Genomic DNA, 20,640 nt, shown 5'->3' with positions numbered 1-20,640 from the left:
CCACTAAAAATAGAAAGAAATTAGCTGGACAACTAAAAATATATATACGAAAAAATTAGCCAGGCATGGTGGCGCGTGCCTGTAGTCCCAGCTACTCGGGAGGCTGAGGCAGGAGGGTCGCTTGAGCCCAGGAGTTTGAGGTTGCTGTGAGCTAGGCTGATGCCACAGCACTCTAGCCTGGGCAACAGAATGAGACTCTGTCTCAAAAAAAAAAAAAAAAAAGAATCACAGACGAGAGTTAAAATTAATGGAAGAAAGTATGATGAGAAACAGGATATTTGCAGAGTCTCTAAGTATCTCTACATAATATACTTGTTAACTACAAGGGAAAAATAGTAATTTTTCTATCAAGAGAAACCTAGCAGGCACCAAAGTAAAGTTAGCATCGCCAGTAAAAAAACACATCAAATATCAGTAACTACACGCCCTCGTGTGACACAGCGAACAGGGAACATCATCACTGCCACACACTGTTCTTGCCAAAACACACAATCTGAATTTAATCAGGAGAAAACACCCAGAAAACCTCAGACTCTTGAGTAGCTGGGACTACAGGCGCCACCACCACGCCTGGCTAATTTTTATTACTTTTTGTAGTGACAAGGTCTTGCTATGTCACGAAATGGACAGGTAGTCTACAAAATAACTGGCTAATGCTATCCAAAAGTGTCAAAGGAAGCCTGAGAAACTGTCCCACATCGGAGGAGACTCGGGAGCCCTGACACTGAAACGCAATACAGAATCGCAGGCCAGGAAAGGGCACCAGTGGGACAGCGGGAAACTCCAGGTCAGGCCCATCCAGTAGCTCAGGGCATTTCCAGTGTTAACCAACACTGACCTGGATGACTATACTGAGATTTTATACGATGTTAACATTTCAAGAAGCCAGGTAAAGAGTATAGAGGAACTCTATGCTATTTTTCACAAAATTTTTGTAAGTCTGGCATTATTTCAAAATGAGAAGTTAAAATTCATTTATTTACTTGCGATCCTCCCACCTCTGCCTCCCAGATGCCTCCCAGAGTGCTAGGATTACAGGTGTGAGCTACTGCACCTGGTCAATTTTTTTTCCCCCAGGAATATTATGTTGAGATCGCCTGGCCAATTTTCTTTTAATTTTTTTTATTTCAGCATATAATGGGGGCACAAATGTTTAGGTTATGTATATTGCCCTTGCCCCACCGAGTCAGAGCATCCCAATTTTTAATTTAAAGTTTAGAAAAGACTTCTCTGATTTGAAATTTTTTAAAAATAGTAATAAATGTTAATTATACCTCATGAGTTTTTCTATTTGAAGAGCTCAGGCAGGAATCATACAGAGAACAACCACTAGGAATAACACTTGGCCCTCCCAACACACCTTTGACTTTTTCAGCTGTGAGGAGACACAGCCGCTGAGGACCTGCTCTCCCCTAAGAGAAATGCCGAGAGGACAATGACAAACAGCAGCTGACAACCAGCCCCAGGCCTGCCAGACGACAGGAAGTGGAGGGACAGTGAACTGGACACAGGCAGATCCGAAGACAAGGCCACCAGAGAGCTCTGGCCAGCTGCTCCTCAAGAGTAGGGCAGCACCATAGCAAGGTCTTGCGATTCTTCAAAAGACGCAAAATTCCAGGTTTGTAGGTAGAATATCACAAATTTTATATGTCGGCAACAAGCCCATTTTTTCCCAATAAGCAAGCCAGACACATCAAGACTTTGAGCCACATTCTGCCTTGGCCACCAGTTTTCCAGACACCTAAACCCACCCAGTTGCACACGGCAGGGATACTCAAAATTCAAGGCCTCTCATTTATAACTGACACAAAAAGAAGCCCCAAGGAAAGCCCACCCAAGGGCAGGGCTGGAGGTGCCAGGGAGGCCATGAGGACCTTCACCCTCAGCACCCTCAGTGCCCAAACACCTGCCACGCCTGCCCACGGGGACACCCCTGTGCAGCTCACAGGCCTCAAGCAGCAGACCCCATTTTCCCCAGCAAAACACCTTCCCTCTTTCCCTCGTCATCCTACCTCCAGGAAAAAGGCAAAAGACAAAGATGACACACAGGTGCACCTGAGAGCAGGTGAAGAAATATTGTAAATATCCAAAGAAACACCTATCAAAGGGGCTGATACACACACCTACACACAAAGAACTCACAGCTGTAAAATTTCCATTACCAAAGCAAGCAACTGACACTTGCCTTCAACCAGTCAATCCAAAATTTCTCAAAATCATATAAAATAGATAAAACATTTATTAAGAGTGAAACAATAAAAACTGACTTACCTTTTACAAAGTAAAATAAAACTCTCTTGACCCACTTTTTGAAAGGCAAAAACAAGACCAAAGATCACTTTTAGTAAATTACGCTAGCAATAAATACAAGACTGGCAAAATGAGTAAATCTACCTGAGCTGCAAATGCCCCTCTTTCCGCATCAGGGCTGTCGATACACGCCGTACTTCTGCAAACAGCCCCTCCTCCAAGGCGTGCGCCGTCCTCGCTGGCTACCGGACTCTCCTCCTGGACAGGCGCATCGACAGCCGAGCCCTTCCTCTTCGACGTCTTTTTCTCCGAATTCGCACAGTCACCTTTTGTTTTTCTCTGTCGGAAGTGAGCAAGCTGCGCAAAAACGTAGAGAAGTAGTAAAGGCAAAGGTAAGTGAGAAAAAAATAACAGAACCACAAGGTCCACAGACTGGTGGGGAACATGAGGCCCTAGGGCTGACTCAGTCCACTCAGCCACACCTGGCCAATAGACTGCTTCGCCACAAACATCGATGACACTAGGACTAAGTTCAGAATTATATCCAGAGAGTCTAACAATGAGAACTGTTAATTACGCCTCCATACAGACAAAAGAAAACAACACAGCCAATGGGCAGAATTGCTTTTCTAGCCCTTGGTAGTTTACAGAAAAATAAAACTTTTAAAAATACATCTATTTATAGACTCATAGCTTAAGGCATATTGAAGTTTTAAAATTATATAAAAGCTAAACCTCTCCTTTCTTGCACCTATTTTCCCCCAATCAAGGAAATATATAGCCCAGCCAAAACTTCCTAGCTAACCATAGATTCTGAGACGAGGTTCAGAAATAGCAAAAAATTAATTAAGCCAGGTCAATCTAACATCTTCCTTTATGAAATCAGATGTTCTATTTTTCACGACACAGCTCACCAAAGCACCAGGGACCTAGACAGAATGTCGCCCATCAGAAAGTACAACCTAGCTGTTCAGTCCCTCAAATCCGAGGGTTTTAGACTGTGTGCACACACCACCTCCCACTAACACCTTAGTCAAAAGGTATGAGGTCTAACTTCAGCTTTTCACAGGGGACATCTCTTCCCTCAAATGACAACTGTGGCTACACAAATGCATGTAACAAGCATTTGTGTAAATGATAATACAAGTGCACAACTTCACCTGACACAGGAAAATTACACAGGCCATTTCATGGGAAAAAGGCTCGCAAGGACAGACTACCCTCAAAGCCAACCCCATTTTCATTTATTTTAATGCCATCCTCCATCATATCCCACCATCTGTGGCAGAGTTCTCTTTCTGCAGCACAGACCTGGCTTCTGACCCGCCTCATCCTACAAAAGGTGTCTGGCTCCTTCCTCATCCTCAATGCTACAAACCAGCAAGCTCGGGGAACACACAAAGTGATTGCTAAACTCTGGGTTCACTTTCACCTCCTGGCCCATGTATGTGCCAGGCCTCCATCTCAACCCCCAGTCAAAAGTCTCACCATCAGGGGAAGCCTAAGTGAGGCCACTCTGTCCTCTGCCTGTCACCTGCCTGTCCCTGTCACCGCCTCACTCCAGTAACTTTCTGTAACGCGGTGGCCCTGTGGTTTCCTCAAAGGAACTAGCACTGAACACCTCCTACTTGCTGATCAGCATGAAAGTCCCAAAGTTGCACCGTTTGACCTCAAACACAAGTTCACGTGGCTCTCCCTCACTGCCTGACAGAGCTGCTAACTCCCTGGGGCCCCACAGCCAGAACGGGTGGCACAGGGAGTGGAGTCACGTCCAAAGCGCCCAGCGCTCTCCACTCGCGCGGGTCATCCCTCTACTCGACGCGTTTTAACCCCACGATGTGTCCTGAGAATAGTGAGTACTAAACGGAGCCTATTTTCTTTCATGAAAAACGGGGCAGAAGGATGACGACGATGAAAGCTCCCTCAGGGAAACCCGGCTCCAAACCGCGCGGCGCCCACAGGAGCGAAGCGCACCGCGGACGGGCACCCCGGGGACGCGCTCCACAGCGGGGCACGCGCACGAGCGCACTTCTCACATGCCAAGAACCTGCAAGCCAGGCGTCGTGGCTCCCTGTGACCTTGAGGCCAGAGCTTGGAGACCAACCTGGGCAACATAGTGAGACCCCGGCTCTACGATGAGTAAGAGAAAGTGGCCACTGGGGAGGCTGAGGTGCGAGGACCGCTTGAGCCTGGGAGGTCGAGGCTGCAGCGAGCCGCGGTGACGCTACTACACTGTGGCCGGGCGACAGAGCGAGACCCTGCCACACCGTGACAATTCCAAGTGAGAAGAAAACTTGAAAGGGAGAGCAGCCCTGGGGACGACTCTGTAGCGCCATGTGCCCCCGAAGCAGAGCTCGGCCCAAGGCTGCGCGGCGACGTGAGGAGCGGCCGCCCCCGGGACCCAAGCCGTCCGGTCTCCCGGGCGGCGTGGCCCCCAGGGGCTGGACTCAACGCCCGCCCGGCCACCGCGCAGGCGCAGGCTCGCCCTGCCCCGCCCCGGCGTGCTCCGCGCCCGGCCCGCCCGCGAGGCGCCGCGCGCCCAGGCCGCCGATTGGCTGAGGCCGCGGCGGGGGCGGGCCCAGGAGGAGGGCGGCGGATTCATGATGGCGGCGGCCAAGAAGCAGCTTCCCCGGGAGCCGGCGCGAAAGCCGAGACTTCGGCGGCGGCCCCAGCCCGACCGCGTACGCTCCCGGCAGGGTGCGGTGGCGGGCACCGGAGCCTGCCCTAGGGCTTCACGCCGGAGCAGCGAGAGGAGGAGGCGCTGTGTTTACCTTCGCCCTCCCGGCCTCCACCTTTCTGCGCCGCTGCTCTCGTTCGGCTGCTTCCATCTTCCTCTGGGGCTCCTTGCGGGTCCCCAGCGACTGCGGGGCCGACGCGGCGCCGCCTTCGCTCTGTTTACACTCCCTCCCCCTGGCCGGGCTCGCTCGCCCCCCGCGGCAACTGTCACGCAGCGGCGCCTGCCCCGCCCGGCGCGCCCGCCAATCAGGGCCGCGGGCCTCAACTCGCGCACGCGCGCTCGGAACCGCGCGACGCGGGCGGAGCCCCGCCCCGACCGATCGCCGGCCTCCAATTGGCCGATGGTGTGCCTGCCTCTTCCGGAAGGACCAATGAGTGGGGCACACAGGCCTCGGCGCGCGCTGTGGTAGGCCAATTTCAAAAGCCCGCCCAGTCCGCGACGCGCCCAGAATGGCTGACTACGTGGGCCTCAGCCGCGCGGCCCGCACCGCCCGGAGTCGCTGATTAGCTGGCCCCGGAGCCCGCGGCCTTGCGGCGCCCGGCGTTGCAGACACAGGGAGCCCCTAGGCGGGGCCCCCGGACCCGTAGCCTCTTCAGCCTGGGGGTGCGGGGGGCCCACAGCCGTCGCCGGAGCAGGCGCGGTGAGGGGCTCCGTGCTGGCGGCCGAACTCTGAGCCCGCGGGTATGGGCGGTCGCACGCCTGGGCTTCTGTCTGTCCCCGGCAGGGCCGTCCCTGAACCGCGAGGACGGAGGCTCCCGAGGGCTGACTTGCAGCCACGGTCTGTCGGTCTCCGGAGAAAGCGCAGCGAGGATGCCGCTTTAGGTGACACAGTCACCGCGCCCCGTGCTCCACCGGAGACCGAGGGGGCCGGTGCAGTGAAAGGCAAAAGCCGTCTCTTCTCAAGTGGAAACGGGTCAAGACTGAAATGTTTGGGTGAATCATTCCACATATATTGTAAATGGTCCTTAATAAGGAATGTGTTGTACTCCCACTCAATCTTGCTGTGAACCTAAAACTGTTCTAAAAACTAGGCCGGGCGTGGCGGCTCACGGCTGTAATCCCAGCACTTCAGGGGCTTGTGAAATGACACTGGCAGCAGAAACGAGCACACATAGCTTCTTTTTTTTTTTTTTTTGAGACAGAGTGTCACTCTGTTGCCCGGGCTAGAGTGAGTGCCGTGGCGTCAGCCTAGCTCACAGCAACCTCAAACTCCTGGGCTCAAGCAAACCTACTGCCTCAGCCTCCCAAGTAGCTGGGACTACAGGCATGCGCCACCATGCCCGGCTAATTTTTTTTTCTATATATATTTTTTAGTTGGCCAGATAATTTCTTTCTATTTTTTTTAGTAGAGACGGGGTTTCGCTCTTGCTCAGGCTGGTCTCGAACTCCTGAGCTCAAGCGATCCTCCTGCCTCGGCCTCCCAGAGTGCTAGGATTACAGGCATGAGCCACCGCGCCCGGCCCACACATAGCTTCTTACATTTGCTATTGTATCTCACATGATATATTTAAAACTTGGTGGTGGGGGGCAGGATGTACCCAGTTCTCCCGAACTGTGTTCTGGGGTTCTGAAACCCCAGAGTCTTTTCCATGGACATTCAAGAGGGCCTCTGCAAATGTTGGACCCGAGTCTTACTTCAGTTTATTGTTAACGATTGGAAAGCTGTCAAATTATGTACATGTCCTCAATGAGAGAGGACACAACTCCCCATCCTCAAGTGTGAGCTGTGCCTACTGCATTCCTCCCAAAGAACACCGGAAAGAAAGGAGGACAAAGAGTCACTTTATGGTGGAGGAACCATCCAGGCTTCGCCTCAGCCAGGTGCCCAGGTCCACATCACAGAGATGAGTCTCTTGACAGTGTGTCCCTTTGATACGGGAGGTGACAGCCGTTGCACTTCACCTCTGTGATCTTCCTCCAAACCCGCAAGCCCAGTCTAACCATGCCAGAGCATCAGACAAATTTCATTTGAGGGACATTCTACAAAGTACCTGCCAGCGCTCTTCAAAACTCTCCAGGCCATCAAAAACAAGGCAAGTCTGAGACACTGTCACAGCCAAGAGGACCCCAAGGAGATGTGACAACCCCATGTCATGTGGGATACTGATTATCATGATGGGATTCCACATTAGGGACATTAGGCAAAAAACTAAGGAACCTGAATAAAGTATGGACCTTAGTTAATAATGTCTCAATATTGGTTCATTAATTGTAACAAATGCAACGTTACTAATACACAAGTTCATAATAGGGGGAGCTATATGTGGGAACTGTCCAGGTACTATCTTCTCAATTTTTCTGTAAATCTAAAGCTGTTCTAAAAAAGCCTATTAAAAAAAAAACCTGTCTAACAAATCTGTGCCCATCTGAACGTGTATGTACCACCCAGGCGTGACCTCCTAGCTACCTTGAATTGCTTAACTAAGTTAAGTGGTTGCTGTGCACACACAGACCTGTTTAGTGTCTCCTAACACAGTCACGGTCGGTGAGTGTGGACAAGAGCTGGGGTCCAAACTATGGGGCTGTGTTGGTGGTGCGGACCGTGGGCTGGCAGCAGGGGTGCTGCAGGCGTCCTGCGGGCTCCAGGCAGGTGCGTGGGCTCAGACACCATGATCGGACCCGGGGGCCTTGTCTCCCGCGGTCTCAAGTCTCAGGTGTCGGTATGTTGAACTTGCGGACGTCGAAAGTAACCCTGGACCCTCCAGGACCAACCCTCCAGGCAGCCTCCCCCGAGAGTGCCCTGGAGGCTCGACCCTGCGGCCTTAGGTCCTCCAGGTCCACACGGGTCGCGGAAGGTCCGTGGCAGGTGTAAAACCATGAATACCGCGGCCAGGCAAGTGCCTGGTCAGTCTCGTGGAGGGGTGCAGCCAACGCCCCCCATCCCCAGGGGTCCCCCACATCCCCGTGTGACCCTGTCCCCAGGGCTCCCAGCAGGGATGCTCCCCTGTCCCCAGGGCCCCTCTCACCATCCTCAGGACTCCTCTGCGTCCCCAGAGGTACTCCCCACCGGTCCCCAGGCCTCCCGCCCTCAGGCCAGGCCAGACTGACCAGCCTTGGGTCTGGAGGTTAAGGCCCAACCCAGTACACCACCATGCCTGTGTTTTGAGCCCTGCCCTGAGAGAAGGCCTGCCCGGGGTGGCAGCAAGGCTGTCCCACGGAGGTGTCCCTCGTTCTGGCCCCGTGCCCCTTCCCCTCTGCCGTGCAGAATCCCTGAAAGCCCGGGCGGGCCCCCCGCACCCTGTGCCCCTGGCGCCCTGCGGACCCCGCGCAGCTTTCAGCCCGCGAACCGGCCGGGCTGCGCGCCCTCCGCGCTCCCAGGCTCCTTGGAGGCTCCCTGGAGGCGCCCGCTCCTCGGGTCTGAGGCCCTCTGGCTTCAGCCCTGCCGATTTCTCCGCCTGCCCGCCCAGCCCCGCCTGGCCACACCTGGGGACCAGTGTTTGCAGATCTAGGGAAGGACGCTCCGAGGAAACCTGGCAACCGCCACCCGCTCCCGCCCCGCAGCCCGGCGACAGCACAGCCCCGCGGCTAGCCAGACTCTGCAGCCAGGGAGCGGCGCGGCCCCTCCTGAGGGCCGTCTGGGGCCACTGAGGCTGGTCTCCAGTAGGTAAACCGAGGCCCCGCAAGGCAGCCGGGCTCCTGAGCCGTTCCCTCCCGCAGGTGACAGAACCTGGGAGACGTGTGCTGTGGCTCACCGGCCCGGCCGTCATCTCCTACGGTTGCGACATGCTGGACTCGTCTGTGGCAGAACAAATGACCCGACTGACGCTGAAACTCTTGGGACAGGTGAGACAGGGCCCCGACACTCCTGTTTTTAACAACTCCTTAAAGGAGCTCCGATTTAGGGTTGCCAAACAGAACTTAAGATGCCACATCCATCATTCCTCCTTCTGGCAAACTGCCTGGCAGTATATTCCTGCTTCCAAAGCAAACCTCTTCTCAGTGGTTTTTAGCCTCATAATAAAGAAATGTGGGCCCGGCGCGGTGGCTCACGCCTGTAATCCCAGCACTCTGGGAGGCCGAGGCGGGTGGATCGTTTGAGCTCAGGAGTTCAAAACCAGCCTGAGCAAGAGCAAGACCCCATCTCTACTAAAAAATAGAAAGAAATTAGCCAGACAACTAAAAATATATATAGAAAAAAATCAGCCAGGCATGGTGGCGCATGTCTGTAGTCCCAGCTTCTTGGGAGGCTGAGGCAGAAGATTGCTTGAGCCCAGGAGTCTGAGGTTGCTGTGAGCTAGGCTGACGCCACAGCACTCAAGCCAGGGTGACAGAGTGAGACTCTGCCTCAAAAAAAAAAAAAAAAAAAAAGAAATGTGGTTTCCTGGTTTTTCCTTTGCATTTATACGGAACCAAGTAGATTTTTCTAGCAGTTTGTGCATTCTGGAGGCAGGCATGAACCCGTCCGCCAGAGGTCTCCACAGCCCGGCAGAGCTCCAGCAGAGTGTACCAGGAGTCAATGTTGAAGGGACGCTCCCTTTGGGGACTGAGCCCTGCTGGTGCGGGACGCAGGGCCCCAAGGGCTGGGCCTGGGGCTGGTGGCCTGGCAGACCCATTCTCATGCCTGGTCTTAACCTTCTCTGAGGGTCCGGGTGGTCCCTGACGGGCCTGCCTGTCCTCTCTGGGTCCCCAGGGGCATCCCCTGCCTGCCCCCAGCCTCTCACCAACCCTGCACCCCCACGAACAGATGGCCCATGGGCTGCCGTGGGAGGAGCTGACGGGTCACCCTACGGCAGCTGCTGAGCCCATGACCCAGGCGGGGTGACCAGGATGCCCACTGGCCTGGAAGCCCAGGGGGCCTCACCCAGGTGGTCTCTCATGGGGCTGTTCTCCAGAAATCTGCCTGAGGCCAATGAGAGCATCCTTGCCATGCACTGCATTGAATGCGTGACCAACACAGTCCCTAGGACACAAATGGCCCTCGCATCCCATCCATGCCACCCTCACACAGAGCCTCCTGCTCCCAGCACTCCGTCTGGGGCGCTGGCCATGTGGGAAGCCCTTGGTCATTCTGAGAGTGGGGCGCGTTCTCCCCCCACACCGAGCCTCTGCCTGGAGCCTGTGTCCCCACCGCCCGCTCTTTTCCTCACAGAAGCTGGAGGAGGAGCGAGAGAACCTGGATGGGGACTCTGAGGGCCCCCACCTCCTGCCAGGTGAGAGCTGCGGGTGCTCGGGGAGTGCACAGGCGTGAGGGAGCCACTCCAAGGGGAGGCAGGAGACAGGCCCTGGGAATCACCCCTGGGGACCAGCAAGACTGTCCTCCAAGTGCTTCCTTTGCATCAGACCTGAAAGGCCTTTGTTTGCACCTTTGGCGCATCCCCCATACCTTATCCCCTTTTCTCTGTAAACCTCATCATTCGCACTTGTGGATGGGGAAATGGAGGCACAGAGAGGTTAGGTAACCTGCCCCAGGTTGCTCAGCTCAGACGTGGTCACACCCAGGTCACACTGAGCTTGCCCTGAGCAGGCGGGGGCAGCTAGGGAGGCCCAGAGGAGCATTTCATGTTCTTTGGAACATGGGGCAGCCCTTGGCTGTAGGGGCTCCAGGCACCTCCCAAGGGCAGCTGGCAGAGCCTAGGGTCCCAAAGCCGGAGAGGAAATCCCAAACCAGGTCCCCTGGCTGAGGGGCCAGAGCGAGCAGACAGGAGGGTTGCAAAGGTGCCAGTGGGGACTGGATTCCGGGCAGCCCCAGGGGACCAGCTGTTCGAGGTCCCAGCACCCTGGCTACAGTGTGATGTGGGGAAGGGGCAGGGCTGCTGTGCCCAGGGTGAAGAAGGAGGCCAGAGCCCTGGCCTGGGGCTCTCCTGACCCCTTCCAGAGCCTTCTCTGGAGGGCAGACCCCTTCCTGAAGAGGCGGAGCCGCTTGGCAGTCAGACCAGTCCCAGACGGCTGGGGATCAGCAAAGCCAGGCTGCCCCCCTTAAGGGCCTCCTGCCTCTGGGAGCCTGAGGGACTTTGCGTCAGCGTCACCAATGCAGTGCTCAGGTCCCCAGGAGGGATCTGCACCGTGTGACTTCCAGCTCCTTTCCAGGAGAGAACAGACTGAGTTCCCTACTCCCCTTCCCCGCTGCTGCCCCTGCCCCAGCCCCAGGCTCCAGTCTCTCCTTCGGGGATAAGTGTTTGCTCCCAGGTCACTGCGGGTGCCCAGGAGTGTGGGTGAGGTTGGGGGCGCTGGGGTCCCCCCCGAGTGCATTTCTGAGCGAGCAGTGTGTGCTTCCCTCCAGGAAAGGAGGACGGGCCGGAAGACGCCCTGCACAGTGCTCTGAGGAGAAGGAGGGACCTTCTGCAGAGGCTCCGGGTAGGCCCGGCCACGGCCAAAGGCGCGGGCGGCCGGCGGGGTCTTGTGGGTTCTTGCGCCTGGTTCTGTAATGTCTGCAACTGGCGGGTGGGTAACTGATGACTCGCCAGCAGCCTGGCCTCGTGAAACGCGCACACGCTGGACCCCAACAAGAGCACTGTTAGTTTAGAGACCTGGTTTGGTTGCTCTTACCGAGGTGGAAATGTTGAGTAAGGGCCCAACTCCAGCGGGAGGTGGAATTCTGGGACGCCCAGGGCTCCGGCGGGCTCAAGCCCCAGCTGCAGGGGACGACCACGCCAGGGAAGCAGTGTCAGAGGATGTCACACACGGGCCTGGCAGGGGGGCGGAGCTGCCTTTCCAGGAGGCCTTTGCCGTGAAGGAGGCCTGAGCTGTGCTTGAGGGGACACACTCTGTTGGCTAGGAAAAGAAAACAATCAGAAGCTACTTAAAATTATTTGGTAAATTGTAAAAGGAGCAAAACTCTCCTGTGTGCACCACACGAGGGGTCGTTGGGCTTCGCTTTCCGGCAGCCTGGCTTCTGGCGGGCCTGAGGCCTGAGCGCCCCCAGCCTGGGAGAGGTCGCCCGAGGCCCCTTTGCACCAGGGGACCCGAGGAGGCTGCCGGCCGCCTGTGGGACTGTCCCTCCCGCCCCGTGCAGCGGGCTCTGTGTCCCTTGCAGGCGCAGCACCTGGACGGGCTCTCCCAGGCCCACTCCTGGAGGGGGCTGCACGGAGGAGCCCACGGCTCAGCCCTGCCCCCGGAGGTGCCCCCCACCATCCCCGCCGGCTCCCCACCTCCACTGGCTCCGGCCCCGGAGCCACCACGGATCATCCAGCACCAGGTAAGGGGGTGAAGGTGAGGGAGCATCGAGCAGGGGGGAGGGGGGGACAGAGCTGAGACTTTACAGCATGTCACCTGGTCAGAGAGGTGCCCCTCACCCCACCTCTGTCCTCCCAGCTGACTCCAGCAGCACATGAAAGTGCTCTGAGAGGGTCAGTCTGCTGAGGCTGACAGTGTCGGTGGGTCCCCTCTGTCCTCTCCGGCGCCCTGAGCATGCAGGGGCACTGGCGGCGAGAAGTTGGCCTCTCTGCCTCCCTGGCCCCGCCCCGGTCTCGGGAGTCGGAGTGTTAGTGTGACCAGAAGGCCCTGACTTTGGGGAGTGTGTCAACTCTTTTTCAAAACTTTATAATGACCAGGGGATGCTTAAGACCCTAATTTCAAGGTCAGATTTTTAAAAGGTAAGTAGCATTCCACTTTTGAGAGCTTTGTACCATTATTCAGTGTTCTGGGTTGCAGGCGACAGAAAACAACTCAGCTGGGTGCCCATGGGGTGGGAGCTGGGGACCTGGAGGTCTCGGCCTCGGGGGACTCAGCGGGGCAGGACGCAGAGGACCGGAGAGAAGAGGCTAGAGGGGGCAGGGCCAGATGCAAAAGGTTCTGGACAGGTCGGCTGAGTCCATGACCTGGAAGGCTTTTGCCCAGGAGGGGACCCTGGCAGCACCCTGTGGCAGAGGGAGCAGAGGGGGAGGCACCCCCAGAGCCCCCTCTGCTGATGGGCCATCTTCATGCAGGTTCCAGGTACCCTGGGCCTTGCCTTCCTGTCTTCCAGCACCTGGACCCTCCCCCAGAACGGCAGGGGGACCGGGGCGGGGGGGCCCCGTGCCAGACAGGTCTGCTCTTGCCGTGCATTCACCAGGGCCTAGCTACACCTGCAGTCGCCAGCCCAGTCCCAGTGGCACCGGGAGGGCAGGCAGGGCCCTTGGGCACTAAGATGAATTTCCCGGCAGCTGGACTCAGAGACCCTGAGATGGGAGGTCCGTCAGCCCGACAGGCACAGCCTGTCCTAGAGAATGCCCCCCAGGTCTGCCGGGGGTCGGCAAACTATGGCTTCAGACCACACCTGGCCTCCTTCTCTTCTTGCACAAACTTTGAGCCAAAAATGGTTTTACATTTTTAAATGTTTGGCAAAAGAACAACAACGAAACAATAAAAAAATAATACTTTAGGCCAGGCATGGTGGTGCACATCTGTAATCCCAGCACTTTGGGAGGCCGAGGCAGGAGGATCACTTGAGCCTAGGAATTCAAGACCAGCCTGGGCAACATAGCAAGACCCCATCTCTACAAAAAAATTTAAAAATTAGCCAGGAGCGGTAGTGCACATCTGTGGTCCCAGCTACTTGGGGGGCTGATGCAGGAGGATCTCTTGAGCCCAGGAGTTGGAGGTTACAGTGAGCTATGAACAGGCCACTGCACTCCAGCCTGGACAACAGAGCAAGACTCCATCTCTAAAAAAAAAAAAAATAAGACAACAACAACGATAATACTTTATAACACATGAAAATTACATGAAATGCAAGTTTCACTGTCCATAGATAACATTTTATGGGACCAGTCTCACTTGTTTACATGCTGCAGTGGCAGAGTTGAGTAGTTGCAGCCGAGACCACGTGGCCAACCACGTCAGAGCAATTAACTCTCTGGTACTTTACAGAAAATGTTTGCCGATAAACTTTTATACTCCTGGTCTACGCTGCCCTTTCTGTGAACTGAGGGTGAAGTGACAAGTTCATGCTGGGCCTTATACATCTGCAAGGGAATGAAACAGGTCTTTCTGGTGCATGTTCGAAATTGCTGTGCATTTATTTTCACTCAGAAGAGAAACCAAAGCTTATTTTCACGACAATTGAATTTTCAATTCAATATACGTAGGACAGTATGTGCGGGAGCTACCATAATTTGCCAGGTGGGTCTTGGCGCTGGGATAGACAGGTCACTGGGACAGAACTGGGGACACCTCTCAGACGACGGCACCGTCCCACACATCGGTCTGTGGAGCCCCAACACCATCAGTCCTTAGGGAAATAACTAAAACCACAATGAGCTGCCGCTCTCTCTCTATTAAAATGGCTAAAATCAAAAGATTGATCCTTTTTGGTTCCTAAGCGTGATGACTGGGTGTTCACTTGCGTGTGTGAAAGGCGCCTCCCTCCAACCTTGTTGCGACCGACATTGGCACATCACCTGTCTAACACGGAAAGAAAAGGCTGATCGTACCCAGCGCTGGATGCCTCTATTAAAGCAGGATTGATGAAGCCAGGCATTAGCTGACTCTGCTGAAGACAGGAAATGTGGGAAACAGTAAAAATATTAATACTATGTCCTAAGTGACACCCAGACTCAAATATCTTTGTGTTTAACCTCTGGGGTTATTAACTTAAAATTCTCCTTGGATGCATAGATGGATGGATGGTTGAATATGTGAATGGATGATGGATGGGTGGATGGGCAGGTGGATGGGTGGGTGTATGAGTGGGTGGGTGTATGAGTGGGTGGGTGGGTGGGTGGGTGGCTGGCTGGATGGATGGGTGGATGGATGGATGGATGGATGGTTGGGTAGATGGATGAATGGATAGATGGAAGGATGATTGGATAAGTAGACAGATGGGTGGGTGGATGGGTGGATGGATGGGTGGATGGATGGGTGGGTGGGTAGATGGATGGATGGATGGATGGATGGATGGGTGGATGGATGGGTGGGTGGATGGGTGGATGGATGGATGGATGGATGGGTAGATGGATGAATGGATAGATGGAAGGATGATTGGATAAGTAGATAGACAGGTGGGTGGATGTCTGGATGGATGGACAGGTAGATGAATGGATAGATGGGTGGGTGGATGGGTGAGTGGGTAAATACTGTAGAATGCTTTCTCTGAGGATGCATTCAGGTAGCTAATCACCTGGCTGTTCCCAGGTCCCACAGCCTCCAGCCACCATCATTCAGCAGTTGCCTCAGCAGCCGCTCATAGCACAGATTCCTCCTCCCCAGGCCTTCCCTACTCCAAGGTCAGGAAGCATTAAGGAAGGTAAGTGTTCCATATTAATATTGTTATGGATTCTGGAATGTTCTACTGAAAGGGAAAATATTTTTGTAAGCAGGATAGTTATTTAGCATCAGCTTTTGGCTACTCAACATGAAAATAACTTCAAGAAATTCTTATAAGAAGGATATCTCTGAGGGAAGAAAACAAGGTATAAGGAAGAGGACTAGACTAGGAATTGAAAGAATTGAGCTCCAATTCCAACTGTTCCAATTATTAGCTATGCAAAAGCTGTGGTTAAACTGCTTCTTTTTTTTTTTTTTTTGAGACAGAGTCTCACTCTGTTGCCCAGGCTAGAGTGAGTGCAGTGCCGTCAGCCTAGCTCACAGCAACCTCAAACTCCTGGGCTCAAGTGATGCTCCTGCCTCAGCCTCCCGAGTAGCTGGGACTACAGGTGCATGCCACCATGCCCAGCTAATTTTTTCTATCTTTAGTTGCTCAGCTATTTTTTTTCTATTTTTCAGTAGAGATGGGGTCTCGCTATTGCACAGGCTGGTCTCAAACTCCTGATCTCAAGCAATCCTCCCACCTCGGCCTCCCAGAGTGCTAGGATTATAGGCGTGAGCCACCGCACCCACCAAAACTGCTTCTTTTAAAATAACTTTTAGGCTGGGCACAGTGGTTCACACCTGTAATCCCAACACTTTGGCCAGGAGTTTGAGGCCAGCCTGAGCAACATAGTAAGACCCCGTCTCTACAAAAAAATAGAAAAATTAGCTGGGCATGGTGGTGCATGCCTGTAGTACCAGCTGCTCAGGAGGCTGAGTCAGGAGGATTGCTTGAGCCCAGGAGTTCAAGGCTGCAGTGAGCTATGATGTAGCCACTGCACTCTAGTCCGGGCAATGGGGTGAGACCCTGTCTCAAAAAATAAAAACTAAAAAATAACTTTTAAATACTTGATTTTTAAAACAGTTTTATAGAAGTGACAAAATAAGTTGCACATATTTAAAGAGCACAATTTGACAAGTTTTAACATATATTTATATCTGTGAAACCATCTCTAAATCAAGAGAGGGAACATCCCTCCCCATCACCCCCAAAGTTCCCTCATGTTCCTTTTTAATCCCTCCTTCCCGACCCCCGCAAGCAACTATTGAGCAGCCTTCTGTCACCATGTATGAGTTTGCATTTTCTAGATTTTTGTATAGATTGAATTACACAGAACGTACTCTTTTTTGGTATGGCTTCTTCCGCTCATGTAACCGTGTTAAGAGTCATTGTTGTTGTTGGTGCATCAGCAGGCGGACCCTTCCGGTTGCCAAGCCGTGGTCCACCGGGTGGGTGTCTTAGTTTGTTATCCACTCGCCGCTTGATGGATGTCTTAAGTTCCTTTTGTGTTGCTTTTAGCAGAATACCTGAAACTGGGTAATTTATATTGAGAAGGGGTTTATTTCCTACAGTTATGGAATCTGGGAAGTCCAAGGTCGAGGGGCCTCGTCTGGTGAGGGCTTCTTGCTGGTGGGGAGGTGGGGACGGCAGAGTGCGAGTTGGCCCAGGGCACTGCACGGCGGGGGGGTTGACGTGCTGATGCGCCAGCTCAGGTCTGTCTTCCTCTTATAGAGCCGCCAGTTCCCCTCCCCATGACGTACTGATCCATCACAACACTAATCCACCAACCCAGGAGTGGATCAATCCGTTCATGAGGGCGGAGCCCTCACCATCCAACCTCCTCTTAAAGGTTCCACCTCTCCATGCTGACACATTGGGGTTAAGGTTCAGCGTGAGTTTGGGACATTCAAACCATAGCAATGGGCATTTGGGTTGTTTTCAGTTTTTGGTTATTACCGAAAAAGCTGCTACAGACACTCATGCATGTGTCTTTCTTCAGACGTATGCTTTTATTTCTGCTGGGTAAGTAGCTACGAGTGGAATGTCTGAATCGTATGGCAGATGTATATCTAACTTTTATGAAACTGCCAACCTGTTTCCATAGTGTCTATACCATTTTACCTTCTCACCAGCAGTGTTTGAGAGTTCCAGTTACTCTGTAACCTCACCAGCACTCAGTATGGTCAGTCTTTTTAATTTTAGCCATTTTAGTAGGGATGTAGTGGTAGCTCATTGTGGTTTTAATTTGCATTCCTATCATGAGTGATGGTGCTGGGAGTCCAGGGACAGGCCTGTGTGTAGAATGGCTGAGTCAGCTGAGAGGTGTTCTCAATTCTGTGCCAGTGACCTGTCTATCCCAGCACCAAGACCCACTTGGCGAGTCACTGTCGCTCTACCCCACATCGCAGAACCTGCCAGGCCTGGCCCAGGCCCCACGCAGCAGGGCGCACCACCCACACGCCGGTCCCTGTGGAGGGCCCGGGAGTGGCAGAGCACAGCCCGAGTACTCGCACACGGCAGGCCTGTCTTTCCTCATCATTCGTTGATATTTCCAGATGAACTTAAGTGACAGTCTGTCAGGTTCTAAAACCAAACTGAGATAACTGTGTGTGCGTGTGTGCACCTAGGCCATATAGGAGAAAACGCAGCACTTAAAATCAGTGGTGAAAAATTAAATATTCACTAAGTCGCTACCTATTTAGAAAAAGTAAATTTGAATCCCTTACTCCACTCCTTATCCCCAAACAAATTCCACTTGGATCAAATATTTGAATGTAAAAATATGAAATTTCAAAAGTACTAGAACCACCACTTTGGAGATCGATTTGTTCTCCATCAAGTTAAGGACACGTTCTGAGCCGCCTCCTTTCCCCAGCAATAAAAGGGATTTGAGGTGCTGAGAGCTCCCTTTCTTCCCCTGACTTACATATTACTGATCATTATTCCGGTTCTACTTTCTACAAAAATTCTCGAAAGCAGACGCTGGAGTAATTTCACACAGAATAGATCTGCTGGGTGTACCCGACTGGCCCGTGTGATTTCCAGGGTCTAGATGCTGTGGAAAGAACCGATGTTTAACTACCACGTTGTCAAAAGTGACAACGTGTCACGGTACCCGGTGTTGGTGAGTGTGTTAGTTTCCTGTGGCTGCCGTGACTGAGTACTGCAAACTCGGGGGTTTAAAACAACAAGAATTTATTTCCTGGTAATTCTGAGGTCGCAGTCCAAGATCAGGTGTCAGCAGGGCTGTGGCGTCCCGGGCTCCAGGTGTTCTTGGACCAGGCTGCTGCCCCCTTTCCTCAGGGCGCTTCCTCCCTGTGTGTCTTCTCTTCCGCCTCAGCTCCCAGGGCCCCTTCTTACAAAGACATCACACTGCACTCAGGGCCAGGCTGGGGAACCCAGGACAGTCTCCGCCTCTCAAGATCCTTAATCACATCTGCAAAGACCTTTTTCTTTTTCTTTTCTTTTTTTTTTTTTTGAGACAGAGTCTCGCTCTGTTGCCTGGGCTAGAGTGAGTGCCATGGCGTCAGCCTAGCTCACAGCAACCTCAAACTCCTGGGCTTAAGCGATCCTACTGTCTCAGCCTCCCAGGTAGCTGGGACTACAGGCATGTGCCACCGTGCCCAGCTAATTTTTTCTATATATTTTTAGTTGTCCAGATAATTTCTTTCTATTTTTAGTAGAGACGGGGTTTCGCTCTTGCTCAGGCTGGTCTCAAATTGCTGAGCTCAAACGATCTGCCGGCCTCGGCCTCCCAGAGTGCTAGGATTACAGGCGTGAGCCACCGCACCGGGCCTGCAAAGACCTTTTTCCAAATGAGGCCGAGCTGGGATCTGGGGGATTGAGACTGGGACGTACCTTTCCGGGGTCACCGTGCAGCCCTGCGCTTGGGAAGGCAGGCCTCTCAACAGGCCCCAAGGCCCTGCCGTGCACGGACAGGTGTGCCGGCGTGTCCTCTGCTGCTCGTGGGGCACCGTCTGTTTTAACGCGTGTGTCAAACTAGAGCTGTCAAGCTGGAGCTGCCGCTCGCCCCTCTCCTTCCAGACATGGTGGACGTGCTGCTGCTGCAGAGCGCCCAGATGCACCAGATCCTGACGCACAGCCTCATGCTGGGGGCCCTGCCCCGCCCCGCCCCCGAGGTAGGCGCGCCGCAGGCTCCGGCCACGGGGACCGCCCGCGCCGGAGGACCTGGAAATTTGTTCTGGAAATTTCTGCATGAGTAACTCTGCAAGGGCATTCCTGGCTCAGTCTGTGGTCCGGCTCTGAAGCCCCAGCGCCCGCCAGCCCCACCCCAGATGGGGAAGGCGCGGGGCAATTTGGCGGGAAGCTGCCTCCTCTAGGGGTGCAGCCCGGAGCTCCGCTAAGAGCCCCCGCCCTGCCTTGGCCCTGGGACCCCCAAGTCGGACCCGCGCAGGGGCGGAGTTCCCGGAGGGGTGCTGGAGCGTGCCAGGGAGGGGTGGGGTGTCCCGGGGGTCCCCGGAGCGGGCGGGGCCGTCCTCAGCCTTGCGCTCTGCACCCAACGACCGCAGTGGGCTCCACCCGCCGTCCCGCGGGCCGCGAGGCCGAGGCCGCCCGCCGCGCCCCGACAGCACCGGCACCGGCACCGGCACCAGCACCAACACGCGCGCGCCGGCTGCTTCGCGGGGCCCGCCTGAGCACGTAGGTCCGGGGGATCCCAGCCCGGGGGCGCGGGCGGGAGGCCCGGGGCAGGGCCTGCGGGGGACTAGGGAGCCCGGAGAGACCCCCGCGTCCCCCCGAAGGTCGCGGCCTCAGTCCCAACGCCGCGCGGCGGGGACCCCCGGCCTCTCCTAGGGGCCGTGTCCTGCCCATGTCCGCCGGGTAAGGCGGGGTCTTCCCTTCGGTCCGCACCCAGCCAGCAGGAACTGGGACATGCCTCGCGGTGGGGCCAGGCTCTGCCCGTCTTGTGAAACAGACATTTCATCAAGCAAGAATTTAAGAGAAACATGGCTCAGGAGCCGTAATAGATCAGTAGCTTTAGCCACACAAAGTGCAGACATCCCAGTCCCCATGGGCAGCACCGACAAGGTCAGGTAAGCGGGGGGCCTGTCCCCGCACGCGCCGGAGAGGACAGCAGGCTGTGCGCGCGCGTGGACAGCACGTGCCCCACGCGCGTTGGTGCGCGAAGTTCCCTTCCTGGAACTCGGGGCTTCCCTCTCCCCAGTGCGATCCCTCCCCCTCTGTCAGGGCTTCTTATTTTTGTTACTTTTTGTCCCCGAGGGCTGGGTTTATGTTCCCTTGCTGTTTTACTTTTATTGTTTATAGACAGGGTCTGGCTCTGTTGCCCAGGCCGGAGCGTGGTGGAGCGATCACAGCTCACTGCAGCCTCCAGTCCCAGTGGCCGGGACTACAGACGCACCACCACCCCCGGCTAATTTTTTAAAAATTTCTGTAGAGACAGGGTCTCACTACGTTGCCCAGGCTGGTCTGCAGCTCCTGGGCTCAAGCGACCCTCCCACCCTGGCCTCCCAAAGTGCTGGGATCACAGGCATGAGCCACTGCTCCCAACGCCTTGCGTTTTAATGTTATTTTTATTTAAATATTATTTTTAGGTATCATGCCTAAGTTTTCATTTCCTCCCTCTGAGGATAGATTCGTTCATTCCCTAAGATCCTCACAAGCAGGCACC

At 54.6% G+C, this 20,640-nt stretch overlaps 2 protein-coding genes and 1 non-coding gene across 7 annotated transcripts in view; 2 read left to right on the top strand and 1 right to left on the bottom strand.

Moving 5' to 3' along the window:
* The window catches only part of PCNT (pericentrin), a 114,109-nt gene extending 108,907 nt beyond the window's left edge, over positions 1 to 5,202 (bottom strand). For 3 of the 5 annotated variants that reach the window (XM_045540868.1, XM_045540871.1, XM_045540872.1), the window contains exons 1-2: positions 5,022 to 5,202; positions 2,395 to 2,607 (exon numbers count right to left, since the gene is read on the bottom strand). In XM_045540868.1, coding sequence (XP_045396824.1) covers positions 2,395 to 2,607; positions 5,022 to 5,078 — 270 coding nt within the window. In that variant the 5' untranslated portion in view covers positions 5,079 to 5,202. Of the gene's footprint in view, positions 1 to 2,394; positions 2,608 to 3,738; positions 3,779 to 4,354; positions 4,424 to 5,021 lie in introns of those variants that run through there. The other 2 variants (XM_045540873.1, XM_045540870.1) reach the window with 2 other exon arrangements.
* A 3,286-nt stretch (positions 5,203 to 8,488) lies between these two features.
* On the top strand, positions 8,489 to 19,648 carry C1H21orf58 (chromosome 1 C21orf58 homolog). Its single transcript, XM_045527041.1, has 7 exons — positions 8,489 to 8,770; positions 10,077 to 10,137; positions 11,208 to 11,281; positions 11,961 to 12,122; positions 15,038 to 15,149; positions 19,038 to 19,132; positions 19,523 to 19,648. The coding sequence occupies exons 1-7, from the start codon at positions 8,711 to 8,713 to the stop codon at positions 19,646 to 19,648; spliced, it is 690 nt and encodes a 229-aa protein (XP_045382997.1). The 5' UTR covers positions 8,489 to 8,710.
* Positions 14,208 to 14,314, top strand: LOC123630951. Its single transcript, XR_006732878.1, has one exon. It is a non-coding gene; the product is annotated as a small nucleolar RNA U13 (small nucleolar RNA).
* Positions 19,649 to 20,640: the final 992 nt, after the last annotated feature.

Source organism: Lemur catta, chromosome 1 (assembly GCF_020740605.2).
Source record: "Lemur catta isolate mLemCat1 chromosome 1, mLemCat1.pri, whole genome shotgun sequence".
NCBI classification, from domain to species: Eukaryota; Metazoa; Chordata; class Mammalia; order Primates; family Lemuridae; genus Lemur; species Lemur catta.
This window is presented reverse-complemented; position numbering and strand designations above follow the sequence as displayed.

Bases quoted from the DNA above. Each gene is read 5' to 3' on its own strand.
- C1H21orf58 (XM_045527041.1), top strand. From the start codon at position 8,711: ATGCTGGACTCGTCTGTGGCAGAACAAATGACCCGACTGACGCTGAAA. The intron at 10,138-11,207 runs GTGAGAGCTGCG...GCTTCCCTCCAG, and splicing joins GGGCCCCCACCTCCTGCCAG to GAAAGGAGGACGGGCCGGAA. The intron at 19,133-19,522 runs GTAGGCGCGCCG...CAACGACCGCAG, and splicing joins TGCCCCGCCCCGCCCCCGAG to TGGGCTCCACCCGCCGTCCC.